The 16,834-nt window shown below is 40.0% G+C and overlaps 1 protein-coding gene across 1 annotated transcript in view; it reads left to right on the top strand.

Moving 5' to 3' along the window:
• The window catches only part of OCA2 (OCA2 melanosomal transmembrane protein), a gene marked incomplete at its 3' end in the record, with an annotated part of 210,733 nt that overhangs the window by 10,599 nt on the left and 183,300 nt on the right, over positions 1 to 16,834 (top strand). Inside the window, exon 2 of the mRNA XM_039220235.1 lies at positions 13,085 to 13,353. Coding sequence (XP_039076166.1) covers positions 13,106 to 13,353 — 248 coding nt within the window. The remainder of the gene's footprint in view (positions 1 to 13,084; positions 13,354 to 16,834) is intronic.

Raw genomic sequence — 16,834 nt, 5'->3', positions numbered from 1 at the left:
TCTCTCTCTCTCTCTCTCTCTCTCTCTCTCTCCTTCCTTTCCCTCCCACCCCTTCCTCCTCTCTCCCTCTCTCTGTTTCTTCTTCTCTTCCTTCCTTTTTCTTTTTCTCTTTTCTTTTCTTTTCCTTTCTTTCTCATACTACTTCTATCTGATTTTGGTATAAGGAGAACACATCATAAAGTTAATTGGGAAGTGTACCTCATCTTCCTGCCTCTGTCTCATTTTGGTATAACGGTAAAACTCACTTCATAAAATTAACTGGGGGGCGCCTGGGTGGCTTAGTCGGTTAAGCGTCCGACTTTCGCTTAGGTCAATATCTCGCGGTTTGTGGGTTCGGGCCCCGCGTCGGGCTCTGTGCTGACTGCCAGCTCAGAGCCTGGAGCCTGTTTCAGTCTGTGACTCCCTCTCTCTGACCCTCCCCTGCTTGCGCTGTCTTTCTCTCTCTCTCTCTCCTAGAAATAAATAAAACATTAAAAAAATTAATTGGGAATATTACCTCATCTTCTGTTTTCTAGAAGAGATTGTGTAGAATTGGTGTTATTATTCTTTGAATGTTTGGTAGAATTTTTCAATGAAACCATCTGGGCCTAGAGATTTTTATTTTGGGAATTCAAAAATTCAAATTTAAACTATCTAATAATTATAGGATTGTTCAAATTATCTATTATAAATTGAGTGAATTGTACTCATATGTGCTTTTTGAGAAATTGGTCCTTTTCATCTAAGTTGCCAAATTTATGTATACGGAGTTGTTCATAATGTTCCATTATTATCCTTTTCTTGTTTGTAAGGTCTGTAGTGATGTTCCCCATTTCATTCTAGACATTGGTAATTTCTATTCTCTTTTTTTCTTGTCAGTCACAGTAGAGCTGTTTGTCAATTCTATTGATGTTTAAATTTTTTAATGTTTATTTATTTTTGACAGAGAGAGAGAGAAAAAAAAAGAGAGAGAAAATATGAGAGAGAAAGCAGGGGTGGGGCTGAGAGAGAAGGAGACATGGAATCTGCAGCAGGCTCCAGGCTCTGAGCTGTCAGCACAGAACCCAATGAGGGGTTTGAACTCACAAACTGTGAGAGCATGACCTGAGCTGAAGTCAGATGCTTAACCAACTGAGCCACCCAGGCACCCCTCTACTGATGTCTTAAAAGAACAGTTTCTTTGTTTCATTGATTTTCTCTGTTGTTTTTCTGTTTTCTATTTCATTGATTTTTACATTGGTTTTACTCTTATGTTTATTATTTTCTTTTTTTTATTGTTGTCCATCTCTAATTTATTTTTTTATTTTTATTTTTTTACAAATAGTTTATTGTCAAATTAGTTTCCACATAACACCCAGTGCTCATTCCCACAAGTACCCTCCTCCATGCCCATCCCCCCTCCCCCCCACATCCATCAGTCCTCAGTTTTTGTCAGCATTCAAGAGTCTCTCATATTTTCTTACTTCTGCTTTCTTTGGTTTATTTTGCTCTTATTTTTCTAAGTTATTGAGATGAAAATTAATTTATTAATTAATTTGATGAGACTTCAGATTATTGATTTGATATCTTTTCTTCTTTCCAGTATGAACATTTAATGCTGTAGACTTTCCTCTGATCACTGCTTTAGCTTTATTCCACAGATTTTGAAATGTTATATTTAAATTTTGTTCAGTTCAGTACAATTTTGATGTCTCTTGAAACTTCCTCTTTGATTTCTGGGTTATTTAGAAGTGTGTTGTTTAATTTTCAGGTATGCTTGCTGCTTGTCTTTCTGTTATTTGTCTCTAATTTATTCAACTGTGGCTATAGAACACACTGTGTTTTCAATTCTTTAAATTTTTTGAGGTTTGCATTAGAAGATCCAACGTGGCAGAGTGGTAGGGAGACCTGAAGTTCCCTCATCCCTCCAACACAGCAGTGTTGAGGCTGAAGGACTCTGAATTCCAAGAGTTCGGACTGCACAGTTACAGAGAGGTCTCCAGGGAGACCCAAAGGGACAACCTGGCAGCCCATAGGTGTGTGATTACAAACTGGGAGAGATAAAACAGATGGCATAGGTATGGATGGGAGGGATCCCCTTCTGTGAAGTGACGAAGGGAAGAGAAAGAGAAGCTGTGGAAGCGTAGGACAATATCTGGACAAGAGAAAAACCATGGACTGGGACAGAGAAGGATCCAATCGTTAACTGCAGGGCTTTCTCTGAACTGGGGCCATTTGCCCCATTCGTGCACCTAGGGAGGAGGGGAGCTAGCCCCGGGCTCAGGTTCAGTAACTAGTTCATAGATGCAGCCTGCAGTGGGAGAAAGCAATCTCCTCCCTGGAGTGTTGTAGGAAGAAAGTATATAACAAAGACTGCCTGCACCCACCAGCCAGAGGCCATATATAGGCAGAGTGGAGCAGCACTTCCCCAGAACCAGGGCACATAGAGAAGGACTCTTTAAGATATGGGGGTTTAAATCTCAGCTGAGCGCCAGGGAGGCTCAGAAGTTGGCAGAGTGGGACAAACTGCCTCATTTGCGCCCACAGCACTGTGAGGACGACCTGAACAGAGTTGTTTGGGACACCCACTCTGTGGATGAGGAACTGGGATGTTGCCATTTTTCTCCCCATTACCAAGAGATGGGTCTTCAGGGAAAGGACAGAGGGCCAACAGTGGAGGTGGGACCTGCCCACACCAAACCCACCCCTCCACGCCTCTAACTGCATATCTACTGGAGCAGGATTGATGCTGATAATCAGAAAGCCCCTCCTCCAGACCAGCACTGCCACTGGTTCCAAGACACCCAGCGGTTTTGCATTTTCTGATTTAATTCTTGGACAATTCTTAGTATATGTACTAAGTATATATACATATACATATATATGTATGTATGTATATGTACACACACACACACACACACACATTTTTTTTTCCTTTTCTCCTTCTTATTTCTTCCCTCCTTTAGTCTGGTTATTCTGGTTGTTGGTTTATTTAAGCAGACATATGTAATCTATTCTCTTTATACCTTTTCCATACATCCTTTATTTTCCTCTCTCTCTCTCTCTCTCTCTGGATTAAGCCTTATAGTTTCTCTGCCTGGTCAGTTTCCTTTCCTCTCCTCTCTTCTCCTCTCCTCTCCTTTCCTTTCCTCTGCCCCATTGCTTTGTTGTAGCTGGTATTTTTTGTTTTGTTTGCTTTTTTGTTTTTTGTTTGTTTGTTTGTTTTCTTTTCCAGAACTAATTCGATGAACAAATCAAAGCACACCTGATGGAGGGTCCAGAACACCACTATGGGTAGGGAGATAAAGCAAACAAAGTCACAACAACAGAGACCAAGTAACACACTCCAAAAAAACACCTCCTAAGGCCAGGTCCTGGACAGTGTATAACCCCTCTTTAATATAGTAGTGTTTGCAGGTGCAGGACACACAACAAGATTTTAAAACACATAAGGGACAGAAAACTAGCCAAAATAATGACACAGAAGAATTCACCTCAAAACAAATTCCAGGAAGAATGACAGCTAAAGAAGTTATCAAAATAGACATAAGCAATATAACTGAACAAATATTTAAAATAATAGTCATAAGATTAATCACCGGCTTGAAAAAACATCAAAGACTTCAGAAAATCTATTGCTGCAGAGATAAAGGAGCTAAAAATTGGTCATGATGAATTTAAAAATTCCATAAATGGGGTGCAAAATAAACCAGAGGCGATGACAGCAAGCATTGAGGAGGCAGAGGGGAGAATAAGTGAAATAGAAGATAAAATTTTGGAAGAAGATGAAGCTGAGAAAGCTGAGAGAGATAAAAAAAAAATTCTAGACTATCGGGAGAATTAGAGAACTAAATGATTCAATGAAACATAATACTATCCGTATCATAGGATTTCCAGAAAAAGAAGAGAGAGAAAGGGGCAGAAGGTGTATTTGAACAAACCATAGCTGAGAACTTCCCCAACCTGGGGAAGGAAACAGACATTGAGATCCAGGAGGCACAGGGAACTCCCTTTAGACGTAACTTGAACCAATCTTCTGCATGACATATAGTGAAACTGGCAAAATACAAAGATAAAAAGAGAATTCTGAAAGCAACTAGGGACAAATGGGCCTTAACCTACAAGGTTAGACACATAAGGTAGTAGCACACCTATCTACTGAAACTTGTCAGGCCAGAAGGGAGTGACAGGAAATATTCAATGTGCCAAATAGGAAAAATATGAAGCCATGAATCCTTTATCCAGCAAGCCTGTCATTCACAATAGAAGGAGAGATAAAGGTTTTCCCAGACAAACAAAAACTGAAGGAGTTCATCACCACTAAACCAGCCCTACAAGATATCCTAAGGGGGGCTCTGTGAGTGGAATGTTGAAAAGACCACAAAAGACCAAAGACATCACTACAAGCATGAAATGTACAGATAACACAATGACTCTAAATCCATATCTTTCAATAATAACACTGAATGTAAATGGACTAAATGCTCCAATCAAAAGACATAGAGTAACAGAATGGATAAAAAAACAAGACCCATCTATTTTCTGTCTACAAGAGACCCATTTTAGACCTGAGAACACCTTCAGATTGAAAGTAAGGGGATGGAGAGCCATCTAACATGCTACTGGAAGTCAAAAGAAAGCTTATATTAGACAAACTATATTTTAAACTAAAGGCTATAACAAGAGTTGAAGAAGGGCATTATATAATAATTACAGGGTCTGTCCATCAAGAAGAGCTAACAATTATAAATGTTATGCACCCAATTCAGAGCACCCAAATATATAAAACAATCACAAACATAAGCAATCTTATTGTTAAGAATGTGGTAATTGCAGAGGACTTTAATACTTCACTTGTAGCAGTGGACAGATCATCTAGGCAGAAAATCAGTAAAGAAACAATGGCCCTGAATGACACACAGGACGAAATGGACTTGACAGATATATTCAGAACTTTTCATCCTAAAGCAGCAGAATACACATTCTTCTCAAGTGCACATGGAACGTTCTCAAAGATAGATTACATACTGGGTGAGAAAGCAGCCCTCAAAAAATATAAAAGAATTGAGATCATATCAACACATTTTCAGATCACCATGCTATGAAACTTGAAATCAACAACAGGGAAAAGTGTGGAAACCTCCAAGTGCATGGAGGTTAAAGAATATCCTACTAAAGAATGAATGGGTCAACCAGGCAATTAAAGAAGAAATTTAAAAAATATATGGAAAAAAATGAAAATAAAAACACCACAGTCCAAATTCTTTGGGATACAGCAAAGGCAATCCTAAAAGGAAAATACATTGCAATCCAGGCCTATCTCAAGAAACAGGAAAGATGCCAAATACAAAATCTAACAGCACACCTAAAGGAACTAGAAGCAGAACAGCAAAGACACTCCAAACCCAGCAGAAGAAGAGAAATAATAAAGATCAGAGCAGAAATAAACAATATAAAATCAAATAACAATAGCAGCAACAACAACAACAGAACAGATGAGTGAAACTAAGAGCTATTTCTTGGAAAAAATAAACAAAATTGTTAAACTCCTAGCCAGACTTCTTTTTTTTAAATTTTTTTTTAAAATTTCTTAAAATTTATTTCTAGGAGAGAGAGAGAGAGACAGCGTGAGCAGGGGAGGGTCAGAGAGAGAGGGAGTAACAGACTCTGAAACAGGCTCCAGGCTCTGAGCTGGCAGTCAGCGCAGAGCCCGACGCGGGGCTCGAACCCACGAACCGCGAGATCATGACCTAAGCGAAAGTCGGACGCTTAACCGACTAAGCCACCCAGGCGCCCCTAAACTTCTTAAAAAGAAATGAGAGAGGACCCAAATAGATAAGATCATGAATGAAAATGGACTTATCACAACCAATCCCTCAGAAATGCAAACAATTATCAGAGAATACTATGAAAACTTATATGCCAGCAAACTGGACAACCTGGAAGAAATGGACAAATTCCTAGACACTCACAAACTACCAAAACTCAAATGAGAAGAAATATAAAAAAAATTTTTTTTACTTTATTTTTTATTTATTTATTTTTTTTTTACAAATAGTTTATTGTCAAATTAGTTTCCACATAACACTCAGTGCTCATCCCCACAAGTGCCCCCCCCCATGCCCACCCCCCCCCCCCCCATCCATCAGTCCTCAGTTTTTGTCAGCATTCAAGAGTCTCTCATGGTTTGCCTCTCTCCCTTTCCCCCACCATTTCTGCCCTTCTTCTCCCCCTTGTTCCTCCGTCATGTTCCTCCTAATCCTCCTATATGTGCAAACATATGATATTTGTCCTTCTCTTCCTGACTTATTTCGCTCAGCATAACACCCTCAAGGTCCATCCATGTTGCTACACATGGCCAGATTTCATTGTTTCTCATTGCCATGTAGTATTCCATGGTATAGAAAAACCACATCTTCTTGATCCATTCATCCATTGATGGACACTTAGGCTCTTTCCATGTTTTAGCTATTGTGGGGAGTGCTGCTATGAACATTGGGGTACATGTGCTCCTATGCCTCAGCAGGGAAGAAATAGAAAATTTGAACAGAACTATAACTAGGGAAGAAATTGAATCAGTTATCAACAATCTCCAAACAATTAAGAGTCCTGGGCCAGATGGCTTCCCAGTGGAATTCTACAAGACTTTTAAAGCAGAGTTAATACCTATCCATCTCAAGCTGTTCTGAAAAATAGAAACAGAAGGAAAGCTTCCGGACTCATTCTACGAAGCCAGCATTACCTTGGTTCCCAAAACATACAGAGATCCCACAAAAAGGAGAATTACAGGCTAATATCCCTGATTTACATGGATGCAAAAATTCTCAACAAGATACTAGCAAATTGAATTCAACAGGATATAAAAAGAAACATCCACCATGATCAAGTGGGATTCATTCCTGGGCTGCAGGGCTGGTTCAGTATTCACAAACCAATCAGTGTGATACATCACATTAATAAAAGAAAGGATAGGGCCGCTGGGTGGCTCAGTTGGTTAAGCATCCAGCTTCAGCTCAGGTCATAATCTCAGGGTTTGTGGGTTCGAGCCCCATATCAGGTTCTGTGCTGACAGCTAGCTCAGAGCCTGGAGCCTGCTTCAGATTCTGTATCTCCCTCCTTCTCTTACCCTCCCCTGCTCACACCATCTCTCTCTCTCTCAGAAATAAACAAAACATTAAAGATTTTTTAAAAAGAAAAGAAAGAATAAGAACCATATAATACTCTCAATAGATGCAGAAAAAGCATGAAAAATACAGCATTTCTTAATAAATGTAACTGTAATACAGTTTTTCTTAATAAAACGCCCCAAAAAGTCAGGATAGAAGGAACCTACCTACCCATCATAAAAGCCATATGAAAAGCCCACAGCTAATATCATACTCAATGTGGAAAAACCTGAAATCTTTCCCCCTGAGACCAGAAACATAACAGGGAAGAGGCTCCTGAGTGGCTCAGTCAGTTGAGCGTCCGACTTCGGTCCAGGTCATGATCTCATGGTTCGTAGCTTCGAGCCCCATATCGGGCTCTGTGCTGACAGATAGCTCAGAGCCTGGAGCTGGTTTCAGATTCTCTGTCTCCCCCTCTCTCTGATCCTCCCCTGCCCTCTCTCTCTCTCTCTCTCTCTGTCAGAAATAAATAAATAGGGGTGCCTGGGTGGCTTAGTTGGTTAAGCGTCCGACTTTCGCTTAGGTCATGATCTCATGGTTTGTTGTTTCGAGCCCCTTTTCGGGCTCTGTGCTGACTGTTAGCTCAGAGCCTGGAGCTTGTTTCAGATTCTGTGACTCCCTCTCTCTCTGACCCTCCCCTGCTCACGCTGTCTCTCTCTCTGTCTCCTAGAAATAAATAAACATTTTTAAAAGAAGAGAGAAATAAATAAATAAAAACATTAAAAAATTTTTAAAAAGAAACACAACAGGGATGTACACTCACACTACTGTTGTTTAACATAGTGTTGGAAGTCCTAGCGTCAGCATCAGCAATCAGACAACAAAATGAAATAAAAGGCATCAAAATTGGCAAAGAAGAAGTCAAGCTTTCACTTTTCGTAGATGACATGATACTCTACATGAAAAGCCAAAATACTACTAGAACTGATACATGAATTCAGCAAAGTTGCAAGGAATAACATCAATGTACAGAAATTGGTTGCACTTCTATATACTAATAATAAAGCAACAGAAAGAGAAATAAAGAAACTGATCCCATTTACAATTGCTCCAAGAACCATAAAATACCTAGGAATGAACCTAGCCAAAGATGTGAAAGATCTGTGTGCTGAAAACTATAGAAAGCTTAAGAAGAAAATCGAAGAAGACACAGAGGAATAGAAAAACATTCCATGCTCATAGATTGGGAGACTAAATATTGTTAAAATGTCAATACTACCCAAAGCAATCTACACGTTTAATGCAATCCAAATTAAAATTACACCGGCATTCTTCTCAAAGCTAGAACAATCCTAAAATTTGTATGGAACCACAAAAGACCCTAAATGGCCAAAGTAATATTGCAAAAGAAACCAAAGTGGAAGACATCACAATCCCAGGCATTAGTCTTATTACAAAGCTGTAATCATCAAGAGAGTATGGTATTGGCACAAAAACAGACACATAGACAAGTGAATAGAATATAGAACCCAGAATTAGACCCACAAATGTCTGGCCAATTAATCTTTCACAAAGCAGGAAAAAGATCTCTTATATCCTTGGTTAGGTTTATTCCTAGGTACTTTATGTTTTTTTGTGCAATTTTGAATGGGATCAGCTTCTTGATTTCTCTTTCTGTTGCTTCATTATTGGTGTATAAAAATGGAACCGAGATGGGCATGGAGGAGGGCACTTGTAGGGATGAGCACTGGGTGTTATATGGAAACCAACTTGACAGTAAATTATTTTAAAAATGCAACCGATTTCTCTACATTGATTTTGTACCCTGAAACTTTGTGGAATTCATGGATCAGTTCCAGTAGGCTTCTGGTGGAGTCTGTTGGGTTTTCTATGTAGAGTATGATGTCGTCTGCGAAAAGTCAGAGTTTGACTTCTTCTTTCCAAATTCTGATGTGTTTTATTTCCTTTTGTTGTCTGATGGCTAATGCTAGGACTTCCAGCACCATGTTAAACAACAGTGGTGAGAGTTGACATCCCTTTCGTATTCCTAATTTCAGGGGGAAAGTTCTCAGTTTTTCACCATTGAGGATGATGTTAGCTGAGGCCTTCTCATAGACGTTTTTATGATGTTTAAGGAAGTTCCTTCTATCCCAACTTTCTGGAGAGTCTTTATTAAGAAGGGATGCTGTATTTTGTCAAATGCTTTTTGTCCTTCTATGGACAGGATCATATGGTCTTTATCTTTTCTTTTGTTAATGTGAGGTATCACATTGATTGATTTGCGAATGTTGAACCAGCCCTGTAACCCAGGAATGAATCCCACTTGAAATTGGCGGATAATTCTTTTTATATGCTGTTGGATTCGATTTGCAAGGATCTTGTTGAGGATTTTTGCATCCGTATTCATCAAGGATATTGGCCTGTAGTTCTCTTTTTTGCTGGGTCTCTGACTGGCTTGGGAATCAAAGTGATGCTGGCTTCGTAAAATGAGTCTGGAGGTTTTCCTTCCACTTCTTTTTTTGGAATAGCTTGAGAAGAATGGGTATTAATTCTGTTTTAAATGTTTGGTAGAATTCCCCAGGGAAGCCATCTGGCCCAGGGCTCTTATTTGTTGGGAGATTTTTTGATAACTGATTCAATTTCTTCACTAGTTATGGGTCTGTTCAGATTTTCTATGTCTTCCCATGTGAATTTTGGTGTTGAGTGTGTGTTTAGGAATTTGTCCATTTCTTCTAAGTTGTCCTATTTGTTGGCATATAATTTTTCATAGTATTCTCTGATAATTACTTGTATTTCTGAGGGGTTGGTTGTAATAAGTCCATTTTCATTCATGATTTTGTCTATTTGGCTGCTCTCTCTTTTCTTTTTGAGACGCCTGGCTAGAGGTTTGTCCATTTTGTTTATTTTTTCAAAGAACCAACTCTTGGTTTCATTGATCTGTTCAATGTTTTTTTGGATTCTATATTGTTTATTTCTTCCCTGATTTTTATTATTCATCTTCTCCTAATGGGTTTGGGTTGCTCTTGTTGCTCTGCCTCTAGTTCCTTTAGGTAAGTTGTTAGATTTTGCATTTGCGCTTTCTCTAATTTCTTGAAATAGGCCTGGAGTGCAATGTACTTTCCTTTTAGGACTGCCTTTGCCGCATCCGATAGAGTTTGAATTGTTGTATATTGTATTCTTGTAAAAGCTTGTTATGTGCTCTGCACCTGCGAATTGCTATATTAAAGAAGGCTCATTGACTGTCCAGGGCATTTCCATTCAGGAAGTGTTCTTTTAATGGTGTCTGTTGGTCTCTCTTGTTGAGACTTTGGTTATTTTATTTCCCTACTCATAGTGGTATTTGGGACTCTCCACCATGTGTACCTTGGCTTGTTTCTTGAGGTAACCCTGGAAAAGAAAAAAGACAGACAAATAAATATACAGGGAACAAAGGCACACAAGCACACTGACAAATCCAACAAACATGCAAACTGAAAGGGAAAAAGAAAGAAAAAAAAAGATGAAAGAAAAAAAGAGGAAGGAGGAAAATCAAATAACAAAAATAAAAATAAAAAAAGAATAAAAGAAAAGAAAAAAGAAAAAGCCCAAAAGACAAAGTAGAGTCTAAAAGCATAAAACCAGAATCCCCAGCTACAAATAAAGAGCCGGGTGTATGCAATGTTGATGGAACAGCATATACAAAGACAGAAATAACAGGGCTGGGAGGAAGCAAAATTGGAAGAGAAAGGCACAGGCAGAGAGACTAAGAGGCTAATTCAGAGAGAGAAAGAGGAGAATATGGTAAGAGGTGAGGAGAAAGAAGTGAAGATAAAATTACTCAGAGAAACTATATAATCTGATTACTCCAGATAAAGAAAGAGAGATAGAAATGTAGCAGTGGAGGTGTAGAATATACATCTAGAGAATGGATTAAATGTGACTGTTTAAGCATACCAATGACCAGAATGCCCAGTCAGGCAGAGGTGAGGGGTACGGATGAGACAAGGGAAAATATATTGAATAGAAAGAATTGATCTAGAATTAATCAGGGCAGTGCATCCATGTTGGTCTTGCCCCAGGCTCTGGTAAAAAAAAAAAAAAAAAAAAGCAGCTCTCTAGCAGGGATGGGAGTGGTTTGGTGTAGGCAGGTCTTAGCCTCCACTGTGTCCTGCTGGGCTGCTCCCTGAGGCCCCACCTTGGTGGTTGTGGGTTAGAAAAATGGCGGCGCCCCAGTTTCTTCTTGAACCAGGCATTGCTTATCACTCTTTTGGGTCTGATCTCCCTGTGTGGCACGCATAGCCAAGGTGGGCTGTGTTTTATGTGCCAAGCCCCACCTCTTTTCCAGGTCCCAGTCCGCACGCTTTATTGATACAGCCAGAAACACAGCCCCACAGGTCGCTGCTTCCCCCCCACCTGGGGTCAAGCTGGGAAAGCAGCGGAGCAGCCTTGGGTCAGCCGCCTTCCCGCTGCAGGGGATGGAAGTGGGAGAGCAGAGGAGCAGTTTCTCCTGGCGCCATCTGGGACCTGGGGCACCCAGTTCAAAGTCAGCACCCCAGCTAGAACTAAGAACACTCTCCGTCTGAGCCAAGGTTTTCCTCTTCTCCAGGGACAGTTCTATGAGCAATTTTAGCCGCTTTCCTTTTCCCCTTGACTCACCGCGGCTGCCTGCGAGGGGGGCTCCCTCCTTTCCCTCCGTGTCTCCGGTCCTGGCCCGCTTTTATCTTCCCCAGTTCACACTCATGCAATTATGAGGTTGCCTTCCCAGTGTACTCTGTCTCTTTCTCTTCCCAAACACCAGCGGCTCAGTGTCCTATGGCTTCATGCCTTCTCTGTTTGAGAGATGGGTGCGAGCGAGATGCGTGGAGCTCCCTACTCTGCCATCTTGCCTCCTACTCCTTGTCACAGTATTTTAAAATTGCTACTTAATGTCATTATTCTAAGGAAGGAAAAATTCAAAATCTAAATTATTAGCATGAATGTCACTCACCTTTATAGTGATATGTCATTTTAAATGCAAATATGAGAACATTAACTCGTACAATTGTATTTTGCTTTTTATACACGCATGTGGGCTTTTCTCTTACCAGACAATGGAAAAATTGCATGAAACTAATGTAATTTTTTTTTACTCTACTTTCTGATACAGGCATATTCTACCAACACTTCACCTTCTCCTTACTGATGAGTGAGTCACAAGGAGTGGTGAATCCATGTATTGTACCCATTGAACCCATAGTCATGTACATTGCTTTTCAGTGTTGCAAGTCCTGCTCTACCAAAGCTCACATTGAGTGTTGGCTTAAAAGCAACCATTGATAGCAAACCATTCTGCTGCAAGTCAAAGGTCATTGTTGGAGTTATGGGATGCTAGAAAATGTAAAAGAATAAAATGGTAATGGTTAGAAATATAATCCAAGAGTAGGACATCATAACTTTTTATTACTTTCAATTAATTACTTTTAATAAGCAGTAATTTTCATTTTCATAGTAGGTATTATTATTTTCTTATTACAAAGGTATTTTGTTAGATGCAAAAACCATAAGACCATAACATAGACAGGAACAAAGGAGAAAGCCTCCACCACCCAGAGGTAGTCATGTTTTGGAGGTTGGGTGGTTTTGGTCTTCTGTTCTGTGCATATGCTCTGTATATATTTATTTCAAGAAAAATATCCTAGTTTATCCATGTTTCTTATGTATCCTCAATATTTCCCCATATCAATCAATATCCTTCTAGAGCATTTTAGATGCATAGTATTTCATACTGTGCACATATTACTACTTACTTAACTAATGCTTCTTATTGAATGTTTAGGTCATGACTAGTGTGAAATGTGCTCTAGTGTTCATCCTTGGAGATGAGCATACACTCTTTCCCACATGATGTTAGAATGCTGGAACATTGAAAAGGCCTTATTATAAGAGGCCAAAATTAACAAAAGTAGAGAGAGACTGCATGGATTCCCTTTGAATTCCCTAAGGTGCAAACAATATTTCCAGTTTGCTTTTCATTAACAGTGGTTTCTTTCTGTCTGACCTAGTGAGAAGAGTGACAACGGAACATGCATCTAGAGAACAAAGATGATGGGCTGACCTCTGGTGTGCTGGAAATGGAGCTACATCAGGCATCTGCTCCCATGTGTGCTGGCCTAGGAAGGCCAGGGCTGGCAGGACTTGCCACCAGCAACTGCAGGCTACAGCAAGGAGTCAACAGGGTAGACCCCACAACCCCCTACCCCAACAGAGCAGCTGGGCAGAGCTGCTTGGCTTCTGTGGACCAGGATTTTGGTTCATTTCCTACAGAGTGGAGGTGAGTTGATAATAGTTTTATCTTGTAAGTGTAGAATTCACAAATATTGCATTTTATGAGTGTAGTTCCCCTATTTTTTGTGGGAAAATTTTCAGATGTTGTACAAGGAATCCAAGAATCTTTCTAGCATTAGATCACTTCCCTGGCCTATTTCAAATGAATGCTCTTTCTGAAATGTGGCTAACATAACTCCATAAGATTATAAAAATAGAAAAGAGCTTTTAGATGAACTTGGCATTTATTATATTATTTTAAGGTATTAAAAATATTACATGATTTTAAAAAGCATATACTGTGTATTTATATATTATATAGGATCTTAAAACATGTTTTATTATAAATATGTCAAGTGAATAAGTTGAATATTGTTTTTCATGTTAGAAACATCTTGATTTGCATAAAAAATAACTTTTGATAAATCCTTAAATATTTACCAAAGTAAAACAATAAATAGATATAAAAATGTGCTATAACTGCTAGGAATTTACCCAAGGGATACAGAAATGCTGATGCATAGAAGCACATATACCCCAATGTTCATAGCAGCACTCTCAACAATAGCTAAAACATGGAAATAAGCTAAGTGTCCATCCACGGATGAATGGATCAAGAAGATGTGGTTTATTTATACCATGGAATACTACATGGCAATGAGAAACAATGAAATCTGGCCATGTGTAGCAACATGGATGGACCTTGAGGGTGTTATGCTGAGCGAAATAAGTTAGGCAGAGAAGGACAAATATCGTATGTTTGCACGTATAGGAGGATTAGGAGGAACTTAACTGAGGAACAAGGGGGAGAAGAAGGGGGGAAATGGTGGGGGACAGGGAGAGAGGCAAACCATGAGAGACTCTTGAATGTTGACAAAAACTGAGGACTGATGGATGTGGGGGGGAGGGTGGGACGGGCATGGAGGAGGACACTTGTGGGGATGAGTACTGGGTGTTATGTGGAAACTAATTTGACAATAAACTATTTGAAAAAAAAATGCAGTCAGCCTGTCGTTACAAAAAAAAAAAAAGTGTGCTATAAGTGTCTATTCATACCATGTAGGGACATATTTTTTACCCTGTAGATCTGGGTATCCTGGTCCCCACAGGCAATAAGTCCTGCTCAGGGCAGTTGCTCAGCCAGAACCGTGACCCATGCATGCAGTACCAGTGGTCTAATGTTGAAAAAGACAAAGCATCATAGAAATACATACAAGTGTAGTATATAGCCCTGCCACTTCCCATGATCCTGTCCCCTCTCCTTCTCCAGGGTAAGACCTATTCAAATTTACTGTAGATTTCACCAGTACACAGGTTCATACTTTTATTGTGTGTTTTTATATCACTAAATAGTATATGCTTTTGTTTTGCAAATGGTGAAACTTTGAGTTGCTTTTTTTATCCAACATGTTTTTGAGATTTGCTAATGTGGACCCTATCATTCTTGTTAATTCATTTAGATTACTCACATAAAATGTCAGTATATGAATATGCCACAATTTATATATTTTATCCTCTAGGTACCAATTCAGTGTCCCCCCGCCCCCGTCCCCTAGTATTTTGCTATTAAAAACTGCCTACAGCATGTTTTCTCATATAGGTTTTCTAGGGTGTAATTGGGGGGATTCTCTAGAGTATCTCTCTACTTGAGAATGAATGTTGGCTCTGAAAGTATGTGCACCTTGGGATTCACTAGATAATACCAGATTCATAATTGTATAAACTTATCCTCCCACCTTTCCAGTATTTGGTGCCAGGGGACTTTAACACGAGAAGATGTGATACATATGATGTGCTATGTCATGGCTGTCCTTATTTGCATTTCCTTGTTGAGCAAGAAAGCAGAACTTCTTCCTATGTTTATTAGACAGTTGGGTTAGTTTTTTATAATGTGCCACCTCATACATTTTGCTCATTTTTCTAAGGGTTGTTTCTATTTTTCTCTCTGTGATGCAGGTTTAAAAAATCTTCACATTAATCCTCTTTGATCTTGTGTTGTTGGACCAATCATCTGCAAGCCAGATGATTATCTTTTTTTTTTAATTTATGGTTTCTTAAAAGTAAAGTATTTAATATGATTAGATCTGAAAACCTCATGGTTTTGTGCTATTTTGTTTTTAAGAACTTCATTTTCTCTCTGATTTCATAAAAAACTTCTGTTTTCTAAAAGTTTTAAACTTTGCTCTCTAGATTTAGCTCCTTTATCTGCCTGTAATTTATTTTTAAATCTTCCTTCTCTTTCCCTTCCTCCTTCCTTCTTTATTGCTTTAAAATTAATACATACCAAAAATAACCCAGTACAGTCTTTAATAAAATTTTAGGTCTGAAATGCATGAATACTTAAAAGCACCCTTGGAAGGTGAAGGAATACTTCCAGAATTGCCATGTAGGATTGCCTTATGGCAGACTCTGTGGGGAATCTGGGGCTGGAGACCTTCTCTGGAAGCTGTGTTGACCTTGTACATCAGCTATCTCTTGCCACAATAATGGTGCAGTCTGCAAACCCAGACTTCACCATGTGGGTGGTAGGGTGGTGGTCCAACCCCTCCTGGCTGGACTGCCAGTGCAGGTGTGGGTGCCAGCTAACTTAGGAGCCCCATGGGCCACTTGCCTCTTATCCTTTCAAAAGCCTCATCACTCAGGAGTAGAAGCTGGTCATAAGTCTCTGCTGCTTCGTGTCTGCTAACATACTATCAGGAGACCCAAGGTCAGATTTGCATCTTATGCTCTGAGGGTCGCCAGATAGAATGCATGTTGCAAATGTGAATTTAAGATAATAATGAATATTTTGGGAAAGTACTTAATACTAAAAAATCATTTGTAGTTTACCTGACACAAAATTTACCCAAGCACTCTATTTTTATTTGCTAAATCTGACCACCTGTTGCTCAGGATATTATCTTCTTTGGAGACTAGGGCTCCTGCGAACCAAAGGTGGCTGGCCATAGCTATGCCTTGTGACAGCCCTGCTGGCTAGGTGGTGGGACTGATTTCTCAGGTCCTGGCTTTGCATGAAATCTGCTTTGATGCCTGAATCTGTCATCGGCATCTTTGCCTCAACCTGCCCCACTGCTGTGTTCCTGTGAATATAGGACATCAGCACAGTAAATGTGTGGGGATGAGGAGATGTACCTGCCCATGAGTGTACCTCTCTGGAGCTGAGTAGGGGGTTGTTGGTGCCTGGCCCACCTGAGCTAGTTAAGGGCCACAGCCAGGGTGGGGCTGGGTCCACTTATCAAGGCATGCACACAGGGCTACCTAGCCCATGGAAGGGCTTCCCACTGGCCTAGGGTGGGTGGGTAGCTGCCAACTGTGAGGGCCAGCTTTCTTTTGTAAAGGGCTGGAGGAGGCCATTGCCTGTTTGTCTTCCACACCTGGAACCATGGAGGTGGGGCAGGTCCTTACTTGGGAGGCCCTAGAGGGAGGGAGGGAGGGAGAGAGAGAGAGAGAGAATAGGTTGGCCATGGCTCCAAGTCACACTCCACTAC

Source organism: Hyaena hyaena, unplaced genomic scaffold, assembly GCF_003009895.1.
Source record: "Hyaena hyaena isolate Hyena2069 unplaced genomic scaffold, ASM300989v1 scaffold_892, whole genome shotgun sequence".
NCBI classification, from domain to species: domain Eukaryota; kingdom Metazoa; phylum Chordata; class Mammalia; order Carnivora; family Hyaenidae; genus Hyaena; species Hyaena hyaena.
This window is presented reverse-complemented; position numbering and strand designations above follow the sequence as displayed.